The sequence below is a fragment of the Choloepus didactylus genome, chromosome 3, assembly GCF_015220235.1.
Source record: "Choloepus didactylus isolate mChoDid1 chromosome 3, mChoDid1.pri, whole genome shotgun sequence".
Lineage (NCBI taxonomy): Eukaryota > Metazoa > Chordata > Mammalia > Pilosa > Megalonychidae > Choloepus > Choloepus didactylus.
In genome coordinates this window covers 163,979,239-163,999,642 of record NC_051309.1, presented here as the reverse complement: position 1 = coordinate 163,999,642, position 20,404 = coordinate 163,979,239, and the positions used below count along the sequence as shown (strand labels likewise).

The following is a 20,404-nucleotide window of genomic DNA, read 5'->3' as shown; positions in this document are numbered from 1 at the left end:
TTCTGTAGTTTTTTTTTTAATATTTAGTATTTTGTTGATTGACTTTTTATTTTCATTTTACTTTATTTACTTTTATTTTGGAATTGGTTCATATGGTATTTGCATTTTTCCAAATGCATTGAATAGGAAGATTAAATTTCATGTGTTTAGCACAGAGTTTGGCATTTTGTATGAGTTTGTATGAGTTAAAATAAGGATATTATAGATAAACTTAAATTGTGTCCCATTATATAAACTGTGTCTTTGAAAAATTGTTGAAAAAAGATTATTTTTATTGTCTTCTTATGCTCTGTTAATTTTTAAGCATATTTTAACTGATTGTACATTTTTTATATAGGTCGCTTTTGAAATACACAAAGAAGCCCTTGAGAATATATTTAGGGAACACCAGGGAAGAGCTGGTAAAGAAATAGGACTATGTTCTTTGAGTCCAGTCCAGTCAGTCCTTGGCAGAAACAGGGAAGTTGATGTTTCAGCAGGATCCTCGCAGCCAGATGCTAAGGATTCTCCTGCCTCATCTCAGATTGTCAGAAATGATGATGAAAAGCCAAGTATCGAGAAAGCATGTTCTGGAGAATCGGCATCTGATAGTGAACTGCAACCTCATAATACATTTAATGAAGAAGGGAAAACTGGGCAAGAAAATCAGGAGTTACTGAATGAGGTCACCTTAAAGGAAACATTGACAAATGAGATAATGAATGCAGATGATTTAGAAGTATCTTCTGACGTAATAGAAGCTGTGACTATTTCCTCTTTCAAAACAACAGGCAAAGATATAATGACCCTCACTGAGGTAACTGCCTCTGTAAGTGCTCCTTCAGAAGAGGATGCTTCAGAGTTGCCAGAATTATTGGAAAAGTCTATAGTAGAGGAAGAAGATGATGATTATGTAGAATTGAAGGTAGAAAGTAGTCCTTCTGAGGACACCAGTCTACCTACTGACCTCCAAGATAATAGTTTGTCTCCAACTGCATATGAAGCCAGTGAAAGACAAGACATGTTTGGTAATGACCACAATTTAATATCTGCTGAGGAAAGACCTGTTACTAAAAAGCAAACTGATACTGAAACTCAAGATTTTAAATATTCTGGAATCTTGAATATTACAGCATCAGGGTCATCTACTTCAACTGAAACTACTGCTTCCCAAACAGGCATTAGTCAGATGGTAGAGGAAGGGAAGAAAATAACTGATCCTGCTAGAAAAAGCAAATTAATTAGTGATTGTCATGGTAATATCTTCGAATCTTCTGCTATTTCTGAGCAGAAGATTGCTGAGTTGGATGTTTCCAGTGTTGCTACAGATACTGAGAGACTAGAATTGAAGGCCAGTGCAAATGTGGAAGCTTCTCAACCTCTTCGACCTGTACTTGAGGTGATTATGTGTATTCCCTTCTTGAAGTGTATTTGCATTGAGTTAAAATAGAGTAAGTGTATGTACTTTTATTTTACTTTATTTTGGAATTGGCTCATATGCTATTTGCAATTATGCACATGCATTGAATATGATTAAATTTCATGTGTTTAGCACAGGGTTTGGCATTTTGTATGAGTTTATTAAATTTATATTATTTATACCACAGCATCACCAAAAGTTATCACTTTAAAGTTTCAGGACTGGCATAATTTTAGTTTATAAAGCAAAAATTGGAACAGTTGCCTTTTACTCCTTTATTTGACTAACCCAGTCTTAGCACATTAGTTTTTCAGCAAAGTCTAGGACTGCCCTCCTACAGAACTACTTCAGTTTATAATTTTATTTAAAAAGTATGTGGAATAATATTGTTTCATTAGGTTGGTTTATTTCCAAAGAGGAAGGAACGTTTGCGAGATCTAGAGGCACAGTTATCTCCTCTACCATTTTCTCAGAGTGACTCATGAGACAGTGGTTGGTTTTATGTTGTCCTTTCCTGTTTTATTCAACTGTTGTACTGTCACCTTCCTTCTTTCCATTTTTGTGGGTTTGTTCTTCATTCTAGTCTATTCAGGTCTAAGAACTTTTTGATTAGTCATATAAAATGCTACATTGGGTAGTGGTGATACTGACATAGTTCCAAGATAGTTGTTTAATTGTAGTAATTTAGCATTTTTGATAACTTTGCTCTAAATGTATTAAAATACTAGTGATGTTATACTCATTGGTAATTTTTACCAATTTTGGTTCCTTAGTGTCTCAATGTTTGTTTGATGAAGTGCATAGAAGCTATTAAATTATTTTCCTAATGCCTTCTTTTGAGGGTGAATTTATTAACTGTTTTTATTTTCCTTATTAGTTGCCAAGACAACAGGAGCAATCAGAGCAAGGTGTAGCTCCAGATGCAGCTAACGGACATAGGAGGGATTCCAGATTGACTGTGTTCCGTATTCCTGAGTTCAAGTGGTCTCAAATGCATCAACGTTTGCTCACTGATCTATTATTTTCGATAGAAACAGATATTCAGATGTGGAGAAGGTTTGTCCATATGTTCATTACAGAAGATGTGTATAAATCTTAGTCTTTGTTTCCAAAGAAATTTATGTATTTAAAATTTACTATTAATTTCAGGCATTTGATTAAAAAGTAGAATATAAATTATTTCTGGGATAGAGTTTTATTGAATTAATCTTTATTTCTCATTATAGAATCCTGTCTGGATTATAAATGCTTGAAAATTAGAGATTTTTCTTTTTGAAAAAATTGCTGAAGATTTCTTATAGTTTATTTTGTAGTATGGCATTCATCAGAAGGTGAATCTACTAAGTGAGTTTGCCACAGGAAATAATTAAAAATTTGGATTTAAGTGTAACATTATCCAATGTATTTTTAGTATAAAAGATACATTTCAGATTTATTCTCCATTATGTAATTTATGATTTAAAAAGTGCCTGATTTATTTATATACTACTCTTTTTCTGTTTAAAAGCATTTTAAGCAGAACTTTTCCTGAGAAAATGTTAGTAGAAAATTCATTTTTAATAGCATATTTGACTCAATTTACCTCTTACACAAAACCTCTCAGTTTTGTTCCTAGTTAATGCTAATTTTATTCTTTCTCTATCAAGTATAAAATGAATAAAATCTATGTTTCATCATTGAAGAAGGGTATGGGTAGTAATTGCTGCTATGGAATGGTGTACTACTGAGGAAGTATACAACCCCAAAATGCCTGCTGCCTCATTATCTTTCCTCAGCTTTCAAGATGAAGCAAAAGTATCTTATCCTCCCTACCCTCATATAGGCAAACTGTGTTCTCCTTTCTTTAGCTTTGTCAGTAAACATCCTTTATCTTTGCACAGCCATTCAACAAAGACAGTTATGGACTTCGTGAATAGCAGTGATAATGTCATCTTTGTACATAACACAATTCATCTCATCTCTCAAGTGATGGACAATATGGTCATGACTTGTGGGGGTATACTGCCATTGCTTTCAGCTGCTACATCTGCTACAGTAAGAACTTTACTATATAAAATTGGTGTGAAAACATGAGTGTCATGCATCTTTATTGACTAAAATTTGAATGTTTTGGTTACTATGCATCATAGAGGCTGTAAATCTAAAGCAATAGGATTTCTTAAAATTACCTGAAAGGCCCTTAGAATCTGTTCTAGGAATGAAAGGACTAAAAAGAAGGTTTGATTTCTTAGGAATGACTCAGTTAGTGAAGAATATGATTGATAGTGTTTTACCTTTTTGCTTTGATAAAAATGAATTGGCAAGTAAATGACTGTTGTAGTAGATTTCTGCAAGCCTGGCTTTTTATAAAATTTAGAAATTTGGGGAATATATTTGGTAAAATTAGATTTTTATCAGAACATAGACACAAACATAAAACTTTGTTCTTTACAGCATGAGCTGGAGAATATTGAACCTACTGAAGGCCTTTCAATAGAAGCGTCTTTGACATTTTTGCAGAGGTTAATTAGCCTTGTGGATGTGCTAATTTTTGCAAGTTCTCTCGGCTTTACTGAAATTGAAGCTGAAAAAAATATGTCATCTGGAGGAATTTTGCGGCAATGTCTCCGGTTGGGTGAGCTGTTAAAACTCTATAGTTAGAAGTTTACTTAATAATTTTCAGTAATCCAGATATATGAAATTGAATATTATATTTGCTCTTGGTGATGAGAAAATGTTTGCTAGGCCGTTTTTTATAATGGCTACTTTTTAACCTCCAAAGAGTGAAGAACCATGTCTGTTCTGTGCTATAGTAGTAGTTGGTAAGCTGGTGATTCTGTTTTCCCTCCACCCTCTACCCCCAAATTTAGCTTTAAAGCAGTGTTTCTCAAACTTTAAGGTGCATATGCACTGTCTGAGGTTCTTGTTAAAATGCAGAATCCATTCTGTAGGTCTTGGGTGGGACCTATAATTCTGTCTTACAAACACGCTTGCATAGCAAGGTTCTAAACTAGCATCGCTCAAGTAAAGCCTTTATTCAAGTAAGCTGTGGTAATTTGTTCAAACAGTTAATAAAATTGTTGGATCTCTCTTCTCCTGAAAGCAGTTCTTCCATAGGTAAAAAAGTAAAAATATATGAAATGACTTCTTTGTGTTAACTGGACTTCTTTAGGTGAAACATCTTTTTTTTCCTCTTTGTAGAAGAATTTCTGAATCTAGTGTAAATACTGGAACTTTCTTAATTTTTTAATTGATCTGTTTACTAAATGGGGAGAAGGAGGTGGGTGGCAGGGACCATGAGTTTAGAAGCTAAACCATTAGGAACCATGGCCATATAAAGACAGATGAAAAATTAAGCACCTGTGAAAACATAATGTCAGAAGTGGAAAATCTAATTTGTTAATAGAATCTTTTTCCTTAAAGTTTAGCAAGAATATCTGTTATATAAACTGAGATATACTTGTATTGAGATTTTTATGGTACAATTATTTTTACTCAAAATGCTGTTCAAGTACTTTTAGACTTACAATGTTTCAGAGAACTTGGTATAACAGTTTATAGTAAGTTGTTTCTAAAATATGATTTAAGGAAGACTCATTGGTGAGTGTAACCAAAGAAAAACTGGCCTTTTGTTGTTATTGCTGATCATTTTATTCCTTTTATTTGTGAATAAATTGGAGCTCGGAGAAATTAGGAAACTTATCCAAAAATCCAAATTTATAATTGATAAAGTTGGAATTTAAATATAGTTTTGTCTACCTAGTGTTCCTATTCTTTCTGCTGTAGTATACTTCTTTAAATTTTTTTTTAGTAATATAATTAGAGTATTTAGACTCCATTGCTTTTATATATGTCACTTTTTCAACCTAGAATCTACCTTCTTAAAAAGAGTATATTCCTAGAACTGAAAGAATAAAGAGATAATTTAATCTAACCCAGCACAATCTCTTCTTAGATGTGGAAATGAGACTTAGAAAGTGACTTGTCCAAGGTTACTTGATAGAATATGGTAAGCTAGGTAAAAAATTCAAATGTTCGTAGACCTGGTCTTTTTTCAGTCCTTTTCCCAGGGTGGGGATTAGAAGGTGGGTTGGCAACAATAAGAGTAACCTAAGACTCATCAGCACTAAGAAACCTGGTGTGTTTTTTAACTTTCGAATGCTGACACTAATTTTATTTTATGCAAACTGTGTCAAAGATAGTATAAACCGCTTATTTTCCTGGGCAGAATTCCAAATTTGAAAGTTTGTATTCTATATTCTTTCCCAGCTTGTGTCCTTTCCTTTCTTCCTTCCATGCAACTTTGTTGCCACCTTTGGCACCTTTCTGAACACTTTCCTTTCTCATTTCTTCTCTTTGTGAGGCATGTGGTGTATCGTGTGGTACATGGTTGCACTTAAATTCTTCACTTTACTTGTTTGCTATTTTGTTTCTCATTTGCTCATCTACCTTTGTTCAATTCAAACTTCTTGAGTGCATCAGATTTGTCGGGAATTGAAATGACTAAATGATATCAAGCAATTCTTAGTCACATGTGAATAACCAATTAGTCATTTAAATTTCAAAATTAATTTCTCAGTAATCTTAGTAACTACCTGATTGATGGAGCCTTAGCGAGATAATTTTGGACTGTAAATTAATCAAATTCTCTTTTCTGTCCCCACTTTCTAAGCAGTTTTAATGAAAACCAGTAATAGCTAGGCAATATAAATGCCATATTCTCTATCAATCTCTGTAATATTATGCTCTAATGATACAATGTAAGAAAAACAGGAACATTTCCTGTTTAATTTGTCCTCATTGAAAGTAATAGAAATTTATCACCCTAGATCAGTTCATGTCCATCTGATGTGCTCTCTGTTTTCTTTCACCTTTCTTTTCTTCTCTATTTTGTTTCTTTGTAAAAGATCTTTTCAGCTAGCTTAGGTGAGATCTAAGACACAGTAGTCTATCATTAAGATTCCTAAACTGATTCTCTTTTAGCACTGGGCTTTAACAGAGTAGCTACAAAGACAGACAACAGAAGGTGATAAAATGCAGGAGACATTTTTAACAATTTGCTGAAGGTAATCTATTTGGAATAAAATCTTAATGTAAATTGTGTTGCTTAGGCAATTTTTATCAGTTCCATAATCTTAAATATTTTCTTTTGTTGCCCATTCTTTCCTTAAAACAAATTATAGTATGTGCTGTGGCAGTAAGGAATTGCTTAGAGTGTCAGCAGCATTCACAACTGAAATCTAGGGGAGATATAGCAAAAGGCCAGAAAATAATACACGGCCTGATTCCCTTGGGGAAATCTGCAGCAAAGGTAAGCATACAGAATGATTAATTTTTAAAAAGCATACCCTTATTTTTTTGATTGAGGTCTTAAATTTATTTTTTCATTTCAACATAAATTTAAATAAATCTGACAGAGGTCCTAAAATATTTATTTTAAGCTGTGAACATAACATTCAAATATTTGTGTTTAACTATACAGTAAAGATTTACTTAAACTTAATCTTGCCTGCTTTTCCAAATGTTCTATGATTCCTTTTCCTTCAGATCTGTTAATTTGTTTTTCATGTACTTGGTGAGATAGCTAGCCTGCAGTTTGATTTTCCCTGAACTCCTTTTTACACGCCCTCTAAGTCACCCTGTCCCCCTACACCAAAATGAAGAAAGAAGAAATCAGTTGTAAAAAAAATTGAGAAAAAGAATGTTGTAGTCTTGTTTTTCTGGTTCTTAGAATATTGTGTATTTTTAAAAAAATAATATCTGTGTAATGTGTATATATATATATATGTATATTTGTCTTAAAGAGTCCTGTGGATATTGTAACTGGTGGTATATCTCCAGTAAGAGATCTTGGCAGGCTTCTACAAGACATGGATATTAATCGACTTAGAGCAGTTGTCTTCAGAGACATAGTAAGTTAAAATTTTTTTTTTTACGTCTCTCTTAGCTAATACATATTTTTTCCTAGGCTCAGAGTATTAAGAGTGGGAGCTCTTTATGATATAAAATGGTCCAGTCAAGATGGGAAGGCCTAAAAAACAGCATTGTTATGTATAAATGAAGCTGGTATACCAGAGTAAGGGTACTAAAAAGAATAACACTTAGTAAGCATTGGAAATGCTTATTGGACTCATTGAGTCTAACAACTTGTTGATGTTTATACTTTCATAATTTCCATTTTATAGGTGAGGAATCTGAGGCACAGAGAGCTTGAATAAGTTATCTAAGCTAACGGATATTGTAAATGATAGTCAGGATTGAAACTCAGCAGTCTAACTTCAGAGTCCATTCTCTAAATGTAATGAAATGTTCATCTTCTGAATGGTGTATTAATTTATTGAATATCAGATATTTTCCCCCCAAACATGTAAAAATGTGATTTAAAGGTACATGATGAAAAGGTACATTGTTCTCAGTGTGGTGTTTTTAACTTTTTAAAATGAAACATGCTGAATTTCATGAGAAATTTTAAGTCATACAAGAAAGTATAAAGATGAAAATAAAAATGGTACATAATCCCATTCACCAGGATTTAGAATATTATCATTAATTAATATTTATTGAATATCTTACATATTAAATGCAGTACTGGATACCCTAAATATATATTACATATAAATTTCTTACAATTGATAACTTCAGTTTTTCCCTTTCTCTCCTATGTTTTAGTTCTCTCGTAAGTTCTTCACCCAGTTTTATACACTTATAGGGTTTAGAGTATTATCACCAGTTAACAGTTATTGAACACTTACTGTGTATTAAGCACAGTATTGGGTGCTCTATATGTATTATCTCATTTAATTTTCACAATAATCCTATGTGTAAGATAGCAATGTTAGGTTAAATAATCTGCTCAAGATCACACAATTAGAGATGGAGGTGGGTTAAAGACCTAGAGAATCTGATTCTTGAAATTTTAATCTTAACCACTAAGTTATATTGTCTCCCTAGATTTCAATTCCTTGCTTTTTGGTAGCCATTATTATTCCTTTAATTAAGAACCCATCAACTTTTTTTTCAGAATTCTGTGACTGTGGTCCATTTTTGAGACTAAATATTGTAGTTTCCTTTTCTCCCCATTTGTTCTTTCTGAGCAGTGCTGAGTCTACAGCTCCATAATTTTTTATTTCCTAGAATGATCTTTAAAAATCTAAAATAAATGATGTATTCTTTTGCTTTAAAAAGTCTCTAATGGCTTCCTGTAACACTTAAAATGAAATCCAAACTCCATACACTGACTCAATATGATCTGGCTTCTGTGGACCTTTCTAACCTGTTAATAGATCAGAATATCTCCTTTGTCTTTCATGTCGTTTCTAAAAGCAATAAATATATGAAAAAATTTTTGTAAATATAAAATTATACAGTCACTTTGCAGGAGGTTTAGAAAAAAGAAAAGATCATGTTCCCCAAACCATATCCCAGTGTTTAGCTGCTTGTAGCATAAGCAAACTTTGATGAAGAAGGATATTACCTAAGTTTGGGGATAAAAATAAGTATCACTCTGAGGTTTAAGAGCTAAAGCTTTTAATCGCTCAAATCTGAGTTCAGATTTGAGTTTTCACTTAATGCATGGCCTTAGGTAAGTTACTTCTTTAAGCCTTGTCTTGCTCAAATGGGTTAATGAACATACATGAAGTACGTAGCATGGTGCCCAGCTCAAATTAAGTATCCAATAAATGACAGCCACAATTGAAAAACTCTATTTTAGGAGCTAGCACTTAAACATAAGGATCTATGGAGTATTTTTTATTAGAGGTCAGAAATCGGGCATACATTATAAACTTCATTCTGTCATTAGTAAACATAGAACACATTAATGGCCTAAAAATGGATTTATATAGGCATCAGTAATTTATAACAGAAGTTATGGCCAACCAGGTTATTTGCCTACATTTTTAATATTGATATACTAGCAGCAGATATTATAATAGTTGTGCCAGAGAAACACAGGCATGTCTAGAGAAATGGGAAAATGTACATTTATCTTTGCAGCAGACTAAGAAGTTCTTACACAAACTTAAAAAACACCATAGGTTTTGTTAGGTAACAGTTATGTGCAAGTGATATGTTCTGGTAGATCCTGAGATCTCATTTTTCCTGGAATTGATTGTGTCCAAACATTTTGACAATAATGATTAAGTTTTAGTCTCATTTGAACCATTAGTTTTCATCTATTTATCTGCTAAGGAATAATGTTCTTTGTTTACCTACCTTAAACTTTTATCTATTTTTATACTTAAATATTGTTGTGTAAAATAAAATTAAAATGTGTTATTTAATAGTGACATAATCAACTACTTTAATTGTTCCCCCTCAGGAGGATAGCAAACAAGCTCAATTTTTAGCCTTGGCGGTTGTATACTTTATCTCTGTTCTTATGGTCTCAAAGTACAGAGACATTCTGGAACCTCAAAATGAAAGGCCTAGCCAGTCGTTGATGGAAACTGGAAGTGAAAGTGGGAATATATCACTCCCTGGTAAGTTTTCATTGTTTATTCTCTGGCATCCAAAATTCCAAGAAAACATTACCTACTCATGATAGTGAAAGTATTTCTTCTGGAATTTAAATCTGTTTATGTATAAAGCAAGAGTGAACATTTATTTTTCTTAATGACTAAACATTTTAAATAAGTATTATGCAATTAATTGCAGTTGGAAAATAATATCTGTTATTTAAATTGGCCATCTACTTAAGTGAGAAAATGGTTTTTTTTTTTTAAAAGTTAAAAATTTTTGTTCTGCATTTGCTTTGAAGAATAAGTAAACTATGTTCTCGTGGAAGAGTTGTCCTTAACAAATAATTATGATAATTAGTTATAGAAGTAGTTGCCAGTTATAGAAGTATAGTTATAGAAGTAACTATCACATGCATGGAAGTAGCTGCCACCCCGAAAAGTTTTTTTATTTCTTCAATACATACTCATTTAATACCTACTAGGTACTTTGGTATATCCATGAGCAAAATAGAAAAAAATCTCTGTCCTCATGGAGCTTATATTCTAATGAGAGGAGATTGAAAATAGCAGTGAATGTAACTGTATAAATAGTATGGTATTTTAGAATGTGATCAGTGCTAAAAAAAAAAAAAAAAGAAAAGAACAGGGTAAAAGTAAGAGGAATAGATGACCAGGAGAAATGGGTTGTGGATTTTACTTTAACGGAAATGGAGAACCATTAGAGGGTTTTGAGTACAGGGGTCACAATTATGTTTTAAAGGTAACACTTTGCATTCTGTGTTGAGAATAGATCCTAGTGGGAAAGAAAAACCATTGTTTTGGTTATCTATTGCTGTGTAACAAACTGCCTCAAAGCTTAGTGGCTTAAAATCATAACTATTTTACTCTTCTTCATGATTCTGTAAGTTAGATTTGGATAGGGCACGTGGAGGTGATTCATTTCTGCTCCAAGTGATGTTTTCTGGGACTGGTGTCTAATTCCTCAGCTAGGATGGCACTGACTAACTGAAATAGCTCATCTGGGTTTATAAGTATGGGCCTCATCACTTGATGTCGACTGGATTCCTCAGCTTTTGTCCGTATTTTTGAGGGCCTCTCTCTCCCCTAATGTGTTCTCTTCAGCATGGTAGCCATATTTCTTACAGAGAAGCTCCACCTTCCAGAAGTACAAAAGCTGGGAGACCTTTTTAAAGCTTAGGTCCAGAACTAGTATAGTGCTCCTTCTGCCATATTCTTTTGGTTAATGTAAGTCAGGCCCAACCCAGATTCAAGGGGATGAAGACCAGAAGGCATAGTTCAATAGGGTAGTTAAAGTAACAGTCTACCATAATCAAGTTAGGCTATTGTAGTAATCCTGGAAAGAGGTGAGGTGGGATGAACTAGAGTGATAGCAATGGAGATAGTGAAAAGCAGTATTCATTTTGATGCTAGAGACAATACTATTTTAAACATTAAGTATGGATCATGTTAAAAAGAGAAGGTAGTAAAAAATGATTATGAGGATTTTTTTCCTAGGAGTGCAGAAGTCTAAGGGGAAACATTTTCAGGGAAAGGTAAGAAATGCAGCTTTAGAGATGTTGAGTTTAGGATGTCTTTTAGACCTACAAGAGAAAATGTAGAGTAGGTAGTTATATATTAAAATCTGAATTAGGGGATTTTTCTTTTTTTTTTGGTATATTGTTATTTAAAACTTAGGGAGTGAATGAATTCACAAAGGAAATAAATGCAGATAGAGCAGATAAGAGGACCAAAGACTGAGCCCTGCCTAAATTATTCCCATTTAAGAAATTAGGGAGTTTAAGAAGCAGCAACTGGTGAGGCAGTAAGAGTAAAGCTGAGTATGGTGTCCTGGAATCCAACTGAAGGAAGCATTGTCAAGGTGGAGGTAATAATTAATTTCTGCTATTTTGTCAAGTGACATTAGGACTGAGACTTGACCATTGGATTTAGCAAGATGGAAGTTTTTGATTACCTTGATGAAAGGATTTTTGTTGGAATGGTGGGATGACAGCCTGAGTGGAGGAAATGAAGTAAAACAGCAAAGTGGATGCTCTTGTTGACCTGGAATATTAAGGATCGATGATTTAGTCACGCATATAGAAGAGAGGCAAAAAGGTTTTCAGCAGAGGAAACCATGTTTCAGGTATAGGTCTTGAGATTACTAGACAAAGAAATGGCAATGTATAAAGGCATAGAAGTTGAAACATTGTTTCATGTTCAGCATATTGCAAGTAATTTGATGTTGCTGAAGTGTTATGCCTGATGCATAAGTAGCAGGAGATCAGATTGGAGATTAATAGTCATCTGATAAATAGTTTTTTACCACCTGCTACTTGCTAGGCATTGTTGTCGGCACTAGAGATGTGGAGCAAACAGGACAAATTCCCTGCCCTGATGGAGTTTATGTTCTAGTAGGTTCATATTATTGAAGAGCTTTGTACTTTATCCTAAGGATTTTGGACTTTTTCTTATAGGCAAATGGCTATCAACCTTGTGTTTGCCACCCATTGATATGTAATGATAAGTTTATAGAGTTTTCTCAGGTATTTTATTGTCAGTAATAAAAGTACCAATAATTAATTTTATTCACAAATATAATATAAATATGTTATATGAAATGTAATTCTGATGAGATCTTGATTGGGAAAGCAGATTAGCAGCAGGTCTCATCTTTTTCTCCATCCTTGAGTTTGTTTTTTTCTTTTTTCCTCCTATCAACCTCCTGTCTTTTGTATGTGGGTTAGAAAAATTTGATCTTTTCTGTTATAGGCAGTGCAAGTCCCATGAAAATGTTTCAGATCTGGAGCTGACATGATATAGTACAAAAGGATAGATTAGAGGTAGGCTATTGTAATAGTCTGTATGTGAGATGATGAGGAATTAACTTAAGGCTAGAAGAGTGGTAGTTTGGAAAAAATATTAATGACTTGCTCCCGTTTGGGAAGTGAGAGAGGCAGACAACTTGGCAATGAGTATCAAGTCATTTATATCTAAATGGACCCTTATTACTTACCTGCAAGTATCTTCAAGTTGGGACACTTTTTGGTTTTTTTAAATCTATGTTTTTAAATTGAATATTGATAGATGAAGCAGAGAAGTGGCTACAATGTATCTGGTATATATTTGAGTATTTATATAGTATTATTCTACTTTTCATATTCTTGAATTATACCTTCTATTTTTATTATAGGCATATTCACTGGATGCATTTTATAGATTACATAATTAGTTTTTGCTCTCTAGAACATGCCATATATTCCATAATTTAAAATAGTGGGTGGCTAGTAGGACTGAATGTACCTTTTAAAATTGGTTCTAAATTTTTCTTCTTTTTCTGGGTATGATGTAGAAAGCACACCAGCAGCATTCAGCCCTTTAACTCCAGCATCAGAGGAAGAATCTGAAAGTGCAACATCTGCTCCAAGGAGGGACTCAGGCATTGGGGAAGAAACAGTTACCAGTTTAGGAAGCAATGTGGATGTAGCTCCTCATACAGCACCTCCAAGTGTCAGTGCAGGCCCAGATGCAATTAGTGAGGTGCTATGCACTCTTTCTTTAGAAGTCAATAAATCTCAGGAAAACAAAAACGATGGAGGAAATGAATTGGATAACAAGGCTGCACCATCAGTTACAGTTTCAAAAAACGTCAATGTGAAGGACATTCTCCGAAGCTTGGTTAACATACCAGCAGGTGGAGTCACAGTGGATCCTGCCATTTTGCCGCCAGCCTGTCTTGGAGCTCTTGGTGATCTATCTGTCGAACAACCTGTGCAGTTCAGATCTTTTGACAGGTACTGTAAATAGTCTTTTGTTTTAGTATACTTATATTTCTAAATTACAAAGATTTAAAGGGTGAACAGAAATTCGTTTTAACTGCTAAATTTTGTAGCTTCACCATTTGATATAGTTTAGAAAAATTACAAGGATGTTTTTGTTATATGGTCTGTATACCAATTCACATTATTTACTTAAATCAACAGACCAATACAATTATTTTAAAAATTTTAGTATTACATTTGCAAGTTGTCTGTTAAACAATGTATTTTTCTTTGGTTATAACTTAAAAATATCCTGTAATTACAAGTGGTTGCCCTTTACTTCCTTGCTGCCTGTACTGTGTCAACCTTTGTAAAAAATAAAAAAAGAAAATAAAAAAACTTGGAATCTAGAGATTCTAACCCATTCAGGAACTTAGAAGTTGTTAAGAACCCTGGCAGCTTGAGAAAGCTGACTACAGATTCCTGACTGTGTTGTTTCTGCTACCCTAAGAAACCTTTCACTATGTTGCCAAAAAATTTTCATTATCTGTTGTTTTCTGAAATTCTGATAAAGCATGCGTTAGATTATTAAACATTCTTTTTTTAGAAAAACAATATTTTTATTTGGAAATAAGTTCTAAGTTGTAGAAAAGTTGCAACTATAGTGCAAAGAACTTTTACTTCACCTGAGCCATTTGAAAGGAAGTTGCTGACAGAGTGCTCCGTCACCTCTGAGTACTTCATTGTATATTTTGTACATAACCAAAATACATTAATTGAAATAAGGAAATTAGCATTGATACATTACTATCTTCTAACTTTTGAACTCCTTTCAAGTTTTACTAATTGTCTCAATAATGTCCTTTATGGCAGAAGAATCCAGTTCAGAATTACATGTTGCATTTAGTGGTCCAGTCTTTTTAGTCTCCTTCAATTTGGAAGAATAGTTTCTCTGTTTTTAAATCCATTTTTCTTGCATTTAATGACCTTAACAATTTAGATGGTTATGGCCCAGCTATTTTGTAGAATGTCCCTGAATTTAGATTTGTCTTATGTTTCCTCGGGATGAGATTCAGGTTAATGTGTCTTTGGCAGGAATGTACAGAAGCGAAGCTGCATCCTATTAAGTTGCCCATGATTTTTTCTCATCGCTGATGGTGTTCACTTTGATCGCTTATTGAAATAGTATTTTTGAGGTTTCTACACTGTGAAGGCACTCCTTGTGGGTACAATATTCCATTCCTTATCAGACTTTCATTTCATTCATCATACAGTCTCATCGTTTCCTATTTTATTCAGTGGGTTACAGTCTGTTATTATGTATGCTGTTGCTCAGATTGACTGATTTCACCAATGGGATCCTTTTCAAATTGGATTCTGTTTTCTTTTGACATGATGCCATCATAATTTTAACCTTTTCTTGATGACTCTGTTTTTTATTCACATTCTTTGTTGGAATATGTGGTGATATCTTTTTTAGTTATTTAGTCCTTTTCTTCTATCAGGTTATTTATTTCCTTACGTCTCCTGTTCTTTTTATTTCCTCTCGTCTCCTAGTTTTCTACTTCAGAACTACTGTGGGTTGGCACATTAGATATCCAAGCTTATTAAAATTGTTTATGGTAAGTAAGATTCTCTGAAAGAACACAGGGAATATGTAACTTCAGTGGGGTTCCCACCCCTCCCCCATCATTCTCTGCCATCTTCTCTCCTCTGCCTATACTTAAAGATTAGGGCATTTTCCTGGAGTGACAAGATTGACAGAAGTCTGCATTGTAGATAAATGGCATATTGGTATACCTCTAATATGAAAGTACAGCTATAATGGCTACTAGATTCAAATGCCCTTTTTTTTTTTTTTTTTTTTAATTTAAAAAGGCCTTATGACATGGGAATTAAAACACTGACTCTAGAAATCAAACAACTGGGTTTGAGTCCTGGCTCCCTTACTTATTAGTGAATTTGAAAAGATACTGCATCTCTCGAAACCTCAGTATCCTTATCCCTAAACTGTGGACAGTAATAGTGCCTAATAATTAATCGATAGCACTTAGCATGAAGAAATCACTTAATACATTTAAACATAGCTATCATATCTAATGAGACATTCAGCTACTGATGCTTTCTTTGTATGTATGTGTAAATATAGGCACTAAATATTTGGAACACATAGGTAAAAGGGTTATATTTCCAATATATACATATAATGCCAACAAATCAATAAAATGTCCAATCTGCTAAAAATATACAAATGGTAGGAACAGGCAATTCATATAAGAAGAAATACGTTTAATATGAAAATATATAATGATAATCTACATCACTAATAATGAAGGAAATACATATTAAAATAACCACAAGGTAATTTTCCCCTATTAAATAAGCAGAGATTTAAGAGAAGATGATATCTACTATTAGTATAATATGTAGTATGTAGGTGTGAGGAAACATTTTTATACTATTGGTGAGAGGGTATATTGATATAAAGCTTTTGGAGGGCAAATTGGTAGTATTGATTAAAATTTAAAATATATAAACTTCTAAAAGTTTATCCAGAAGAAATACATAACTATAAAATGTTTTCTGCAACAGGAATTTCATAATTAAGCTAATGCTTTTTGAGCTTTTACTCTGTGTAACTTGGCTCTAAATGCATTGTATGTTTATAGATATGTTTTTTATCCCTACTTTATAGATGAAGAAACTGAGGCACAAGGAAATTAAGTAAGCAGCTTAAGACCTTATACAAATAAATGGTGGTGCTAAGGTTTGAACCTAGACTGACTCTAGATCTTGACCCTGGACTGCTGTGTTAGGCACCAACAGTAGCAACATTGTTTTATAATGTGAGAAATTGGTTTATTTATAGTTGCCAACCAATGAAGGATTGGATAGATGTGTTGTTTTCTATACACATAATAAATAATTTGCAGCCATTAAAGAGAGACAAGGTATTGATGTGAAATTCTGTTGAAGTTTTTAAGTAAATAAAGCAGAGTAAAAATAGCTTGGAATGTAGGAGCCTGTTTTTTAAAGCTGGATATACATGTCCACATATGCCTCAAAAAGTGTTTATCAAACTGTTAAAAACAATGGCTATATTTTAAGGATGTGAAGAGGTGAATGACTAGGTTTTTTTTTTTTTAAGCTCAAATTTTATAATTTGTTCATATTTGTATTAATCTTACATTGAGTAATCAGAATAAAGATTTAAATGTGAGTATAGATTTTAAAATTTTAATATATTTTATTAGTATGGTTGAAGAAAGTTGATTCCTTATCAATGGCCAAAATTTCATATTTTGACATTTATTTCTTTTTAGATAGTGTAGAAATTAAATTTTCACCTTACTGATATGGTTAGTGTTCAGGTTAAGAAACCATGCCTGCATACTATATTTTAGGGATTTATTGAAGTAGTAAGCAAAGGGGAATTTTGGTGATAGCATTTTTCTGTATATCTGGTATGCATTTAACATATTGTCTGATAGCAAGCAAACGACTCCCTGAATTATTTTCCCCCTCTTTTTCTTAGCAAGAGACACCTTTAAGAAAACTATTTTCATCTAGCCATAGACCTGTGGCATATCCTTAGGAATTTCAAAGCATCCTTCTGATCATGCATTTATCTCAGGAATGCTGTGTCAGAAATCACAACTCTCCTCATATCTTAAGAATTATCAACTTCTAAGCAATAGCTGGAAAGTTTAGAGTAACAGCTACATGAGTGAAATCTTGCTGAAAGGCTGCCTGGTTGTGGACCTTTGTGAACAGCAAGGTGTTTGTGTTCATTCCCATGCCAAAACCCTTAGTCTTATCTAATTTGACGATCCTCTCTAGTGATTAGTGGATGCCAGGGATTTATCTTGATAAAGGTCAAGGGCTGGTGTGGCTTTTTAACTAGATCCTTAGGGACTAAAGTGCTAGGCTTAAAATGTTCTTTCTCCTTTAGTGAATTATTCACACATTAAACAAAATAGCATTTATGTGAAGGTTTCTGATGAACCTATTTGAAACTGATAAAATTTTGAAATGGAACTTCTGAACTTTAGTGATTTGGAAGACATTGTTGCAATTTATTATTGTTAATAAGTAAAATAAATTTTCAGAAAGTCTCCCTAGATCATGAATAAAAAGGCCAACAGTATTTTCACTTGGTATCTGTGGGATACTTCTTTGTAATCTGTAAAATGGGGATAATTGTATGTAGTACATACCTCACAGGTTATTTTAATATTAAATGAAATCAATCATGTACATCCTTAGTACAGTGCCTCACAAATATTAAGAACTCAATAAATTTAGGGAATTTGTAAAGGAGAAAAAAAACTATGTTACTTGCAATTTTATCTCTTTAATATTGAGTTTTGAATTGATAGCTTAGAAAACTACCTTGTATAACTGATTACCTGTCTTCCCAGTTCTTTATACCAAAAAGTTTAAAGTGCCTTTTAATAAAATTGATGGCGCATATTAAAAATTCAGACAATTATTTGTTTCTAAAATATTAAAAGGTATTTCAGTGTTTCTTAAATAGGAATATAAGCAGTAGCCTGAGAAATATCCCGAGCACATTTCATGGCATATAAGTTCTCAAAGTTTTGTCGAATGAGTATTGCATTTTCTTTTTGTTTTCCAAAGCATTTTTAAAGGCATAATGTGAAATGCTTAATCCTTGCATGATTAGTCTGAAGAGGTGTTAAATTTAATGTCAGGAATCTTTTTTTTTAAACTGTAAGACATGCTTTTATAGTTTAGATTTACACTGTCAGCAGGATAAATATAAGAAGTTAAAGATCCTCTTTGTTGAAGATTTTTGTCTTTTACATCCACTCTAACTTTATAATAATAAAAACAGTTGGTAAAGGGAATGAAAATATCCCCAAATCTGCCTACTGCGTAATGTTCTTCTAAATGGAACATCGAGAAACTAAGATGGCGACTAGGTGAGACAGGGCAAAGGAACACCTCCATGAAAAACACTAGATAAGGACCAGAGAGTGACCCAGAATACCGGTTACAGCGATGCGCCAGCTGGACAAGATCTGCTAGTTCCCGGGGCCGTATACTTGGTGAAACCGGGAGCCTGCATACTGAAACGAGTGAGTAAGCTGGCTGGAAGTCCCTCAGCCGCGCGGCTCCCCAGGGAAGCCAGGGTTTGGCGTTTGGAGACCAACGGGCTCTTTAAAAAAAAAAAAGGGAAAAACCCAGGAGTGGCTGCAGCTGCGATTGTGGGAACTACACAGTAAAACACAGCAAGAGGGGGCTGGGCCAGCCTCTCGGTGTCTGGCCTGGAAGATAGCCCGCTGCAGATACCCTGCAGATACCCGGGGAATGGAGGGGAGAGCCAGAAGCAGAAAGAAACCCTGCGGCTAGCAGCTGGCCCCCTGGAGGGCTGGATAAACTCCTGCCCGGGGCTGTGCCCACAGCCCAGAGCCCCGCCAGTTGTCCCAGAGCTGGGAAGGAGGAACTGTGTGAGGAGGGGGGTGTTGAGATGCCCATTCGGCCATTTTTGCATCAGGCTGAAAGAGCTCCGGCACGGCCCGGCGGCCTGGGGCTTCCCTTGAGGGATGGCACGCAGTGGTGACGTAGCACGACATTCCTTCAGCAGAGGTCCTGGAGGATTGTGGCTGGGCGGGGGGACCCGCTCAGAGAACCCAGGGACGCTACGCCAAGTCCGGTGGTTTGTGGGAGAGCGAGAGAGAGGGGCTGGGGCTGAAATGAAATGAAGGCTTGGACTCTTGCGGTGGCCTTGAATCTCTGGGAACTGGGGGAATTTGAATATTGAGGCTGTCTTTCCTCCCTGGCCAGCCGTACAAGCGCCCCACATTCAGGGCAGAGGGCTCCAGCGACACACCCAGGCTGAGTTCTCCAACTGAACCCCGCAAGAATCATTTCCCCCCACACCGTGGGGACAAGGTGGAGAACTGACTTGAGGGGTATAGGTGACTCACAGACGCCATCTGCTGGGTAGTTAGCGAAAGTGTACGTCACCAAACGGTGTTTCTGAAAAATTAGATACGTTTTTTTTTTTACAACTTGAAAGAACCCTGTCGAGCAGAGCAAATGCCAAGAGGCCAAAAACAACAGAAAATCTCAATGCATATGATAAAACCAGACGATATGGAGAATCCAACTCCAAACACACAAATCAAGCTATCAGAAGAGAGAAAGTACCTCGCAGAATTAATCAAAGAACTACAATCGAGGAACAAAAACATGGCAAAGGATTTAAAGGACATCAAGAAGACCATGGCGAAGGATATAAATGACATAAAGAAGACCCTAGAAGAGCATAAAGAAGACATTCAAGAGTAAATAAAAAAATAGAAGATCTTATGGAAATAAAAGAAACTGTTGGCCAAATTAAAAAGACTCTGGATATTCACAATACAAGACTAGAGGAAGCTGAACAACATCTCAGTGTCCTAGAAATCCACAGAACAGAAAATGAAAGAACAAAAGAAAGAATGGAGAAAAAAATCGAAAAAATTGCAATGGATCTCAGGGATACAATTGACAAAATAAAATGTCCAAACTTAAGACTCACTGGTGTCCCAGAAGGGGAAGAGAAAGGTAAAGGTCTAGAAAGAGCATTCAAAGAAATTATTGGGGAAAACTTCTCCAACCTTCTACACAATATAAATACACAAAGCATAAATGCCCAGCGAACTCCAAATAGAATAAATCCAAATAAACCCACTCCGAGACATATTCTGATCAGACTCTCAAATACTGAAGAGAAGGAGCAAGTTCTGAAAGCAGCAAGAGAAAAGCAATTCACCACATACAAAGGAAACAACATAAGA

The 20,404-nt window shown here is 34.4% G+C and overlaps 1 protein-coding gene across 3 annotated transcripts in view; it reads left to right on the top strand.

Annotated features, from left to right (window-relative positions):
• LRBA (LPS responsive beige-like anchor protein) overlaps positions 1-20,404 on the top strand; it is a 1,009,660-nt gene that overhangs the window by 268,753 nt on the left and 720,503 nt on the right. For all 3 annotated transcript variants that reach the window (XM_037830797.1, XM_037830798.1, XM_037830799.1), the window contains 8 exons: positions 338-1,378; positions 2,277-2,455; positions 3,280-3,433; positions 3,833-4,013; positions 6,562-6,689; positions 7,183-7,290; positions 9,699-9,858; positions 13,187-13,628. In XM_037830797.1, coding sequence (XP_037686725.1) covers positions 338-1,378; positions 2,277-2,455; positions 3,280-3,433; positions 3,833-4,013; positions 6,562-6,689; positions 7,183-7,290; positions 9,699-9,858; positions 13,187-13,628 — 2,393 coding nt within the window. The remainder of the gene's footprint in view (positions 1-337; positions 1,379-2,276; positions 2,456-3,279; positions 3,434-3,832; positions 4,014-6,561; positions 6,690-7,182; positions 7,291-9,698; positions 9,859-13,186; positions 13,629-20,404) is intronic.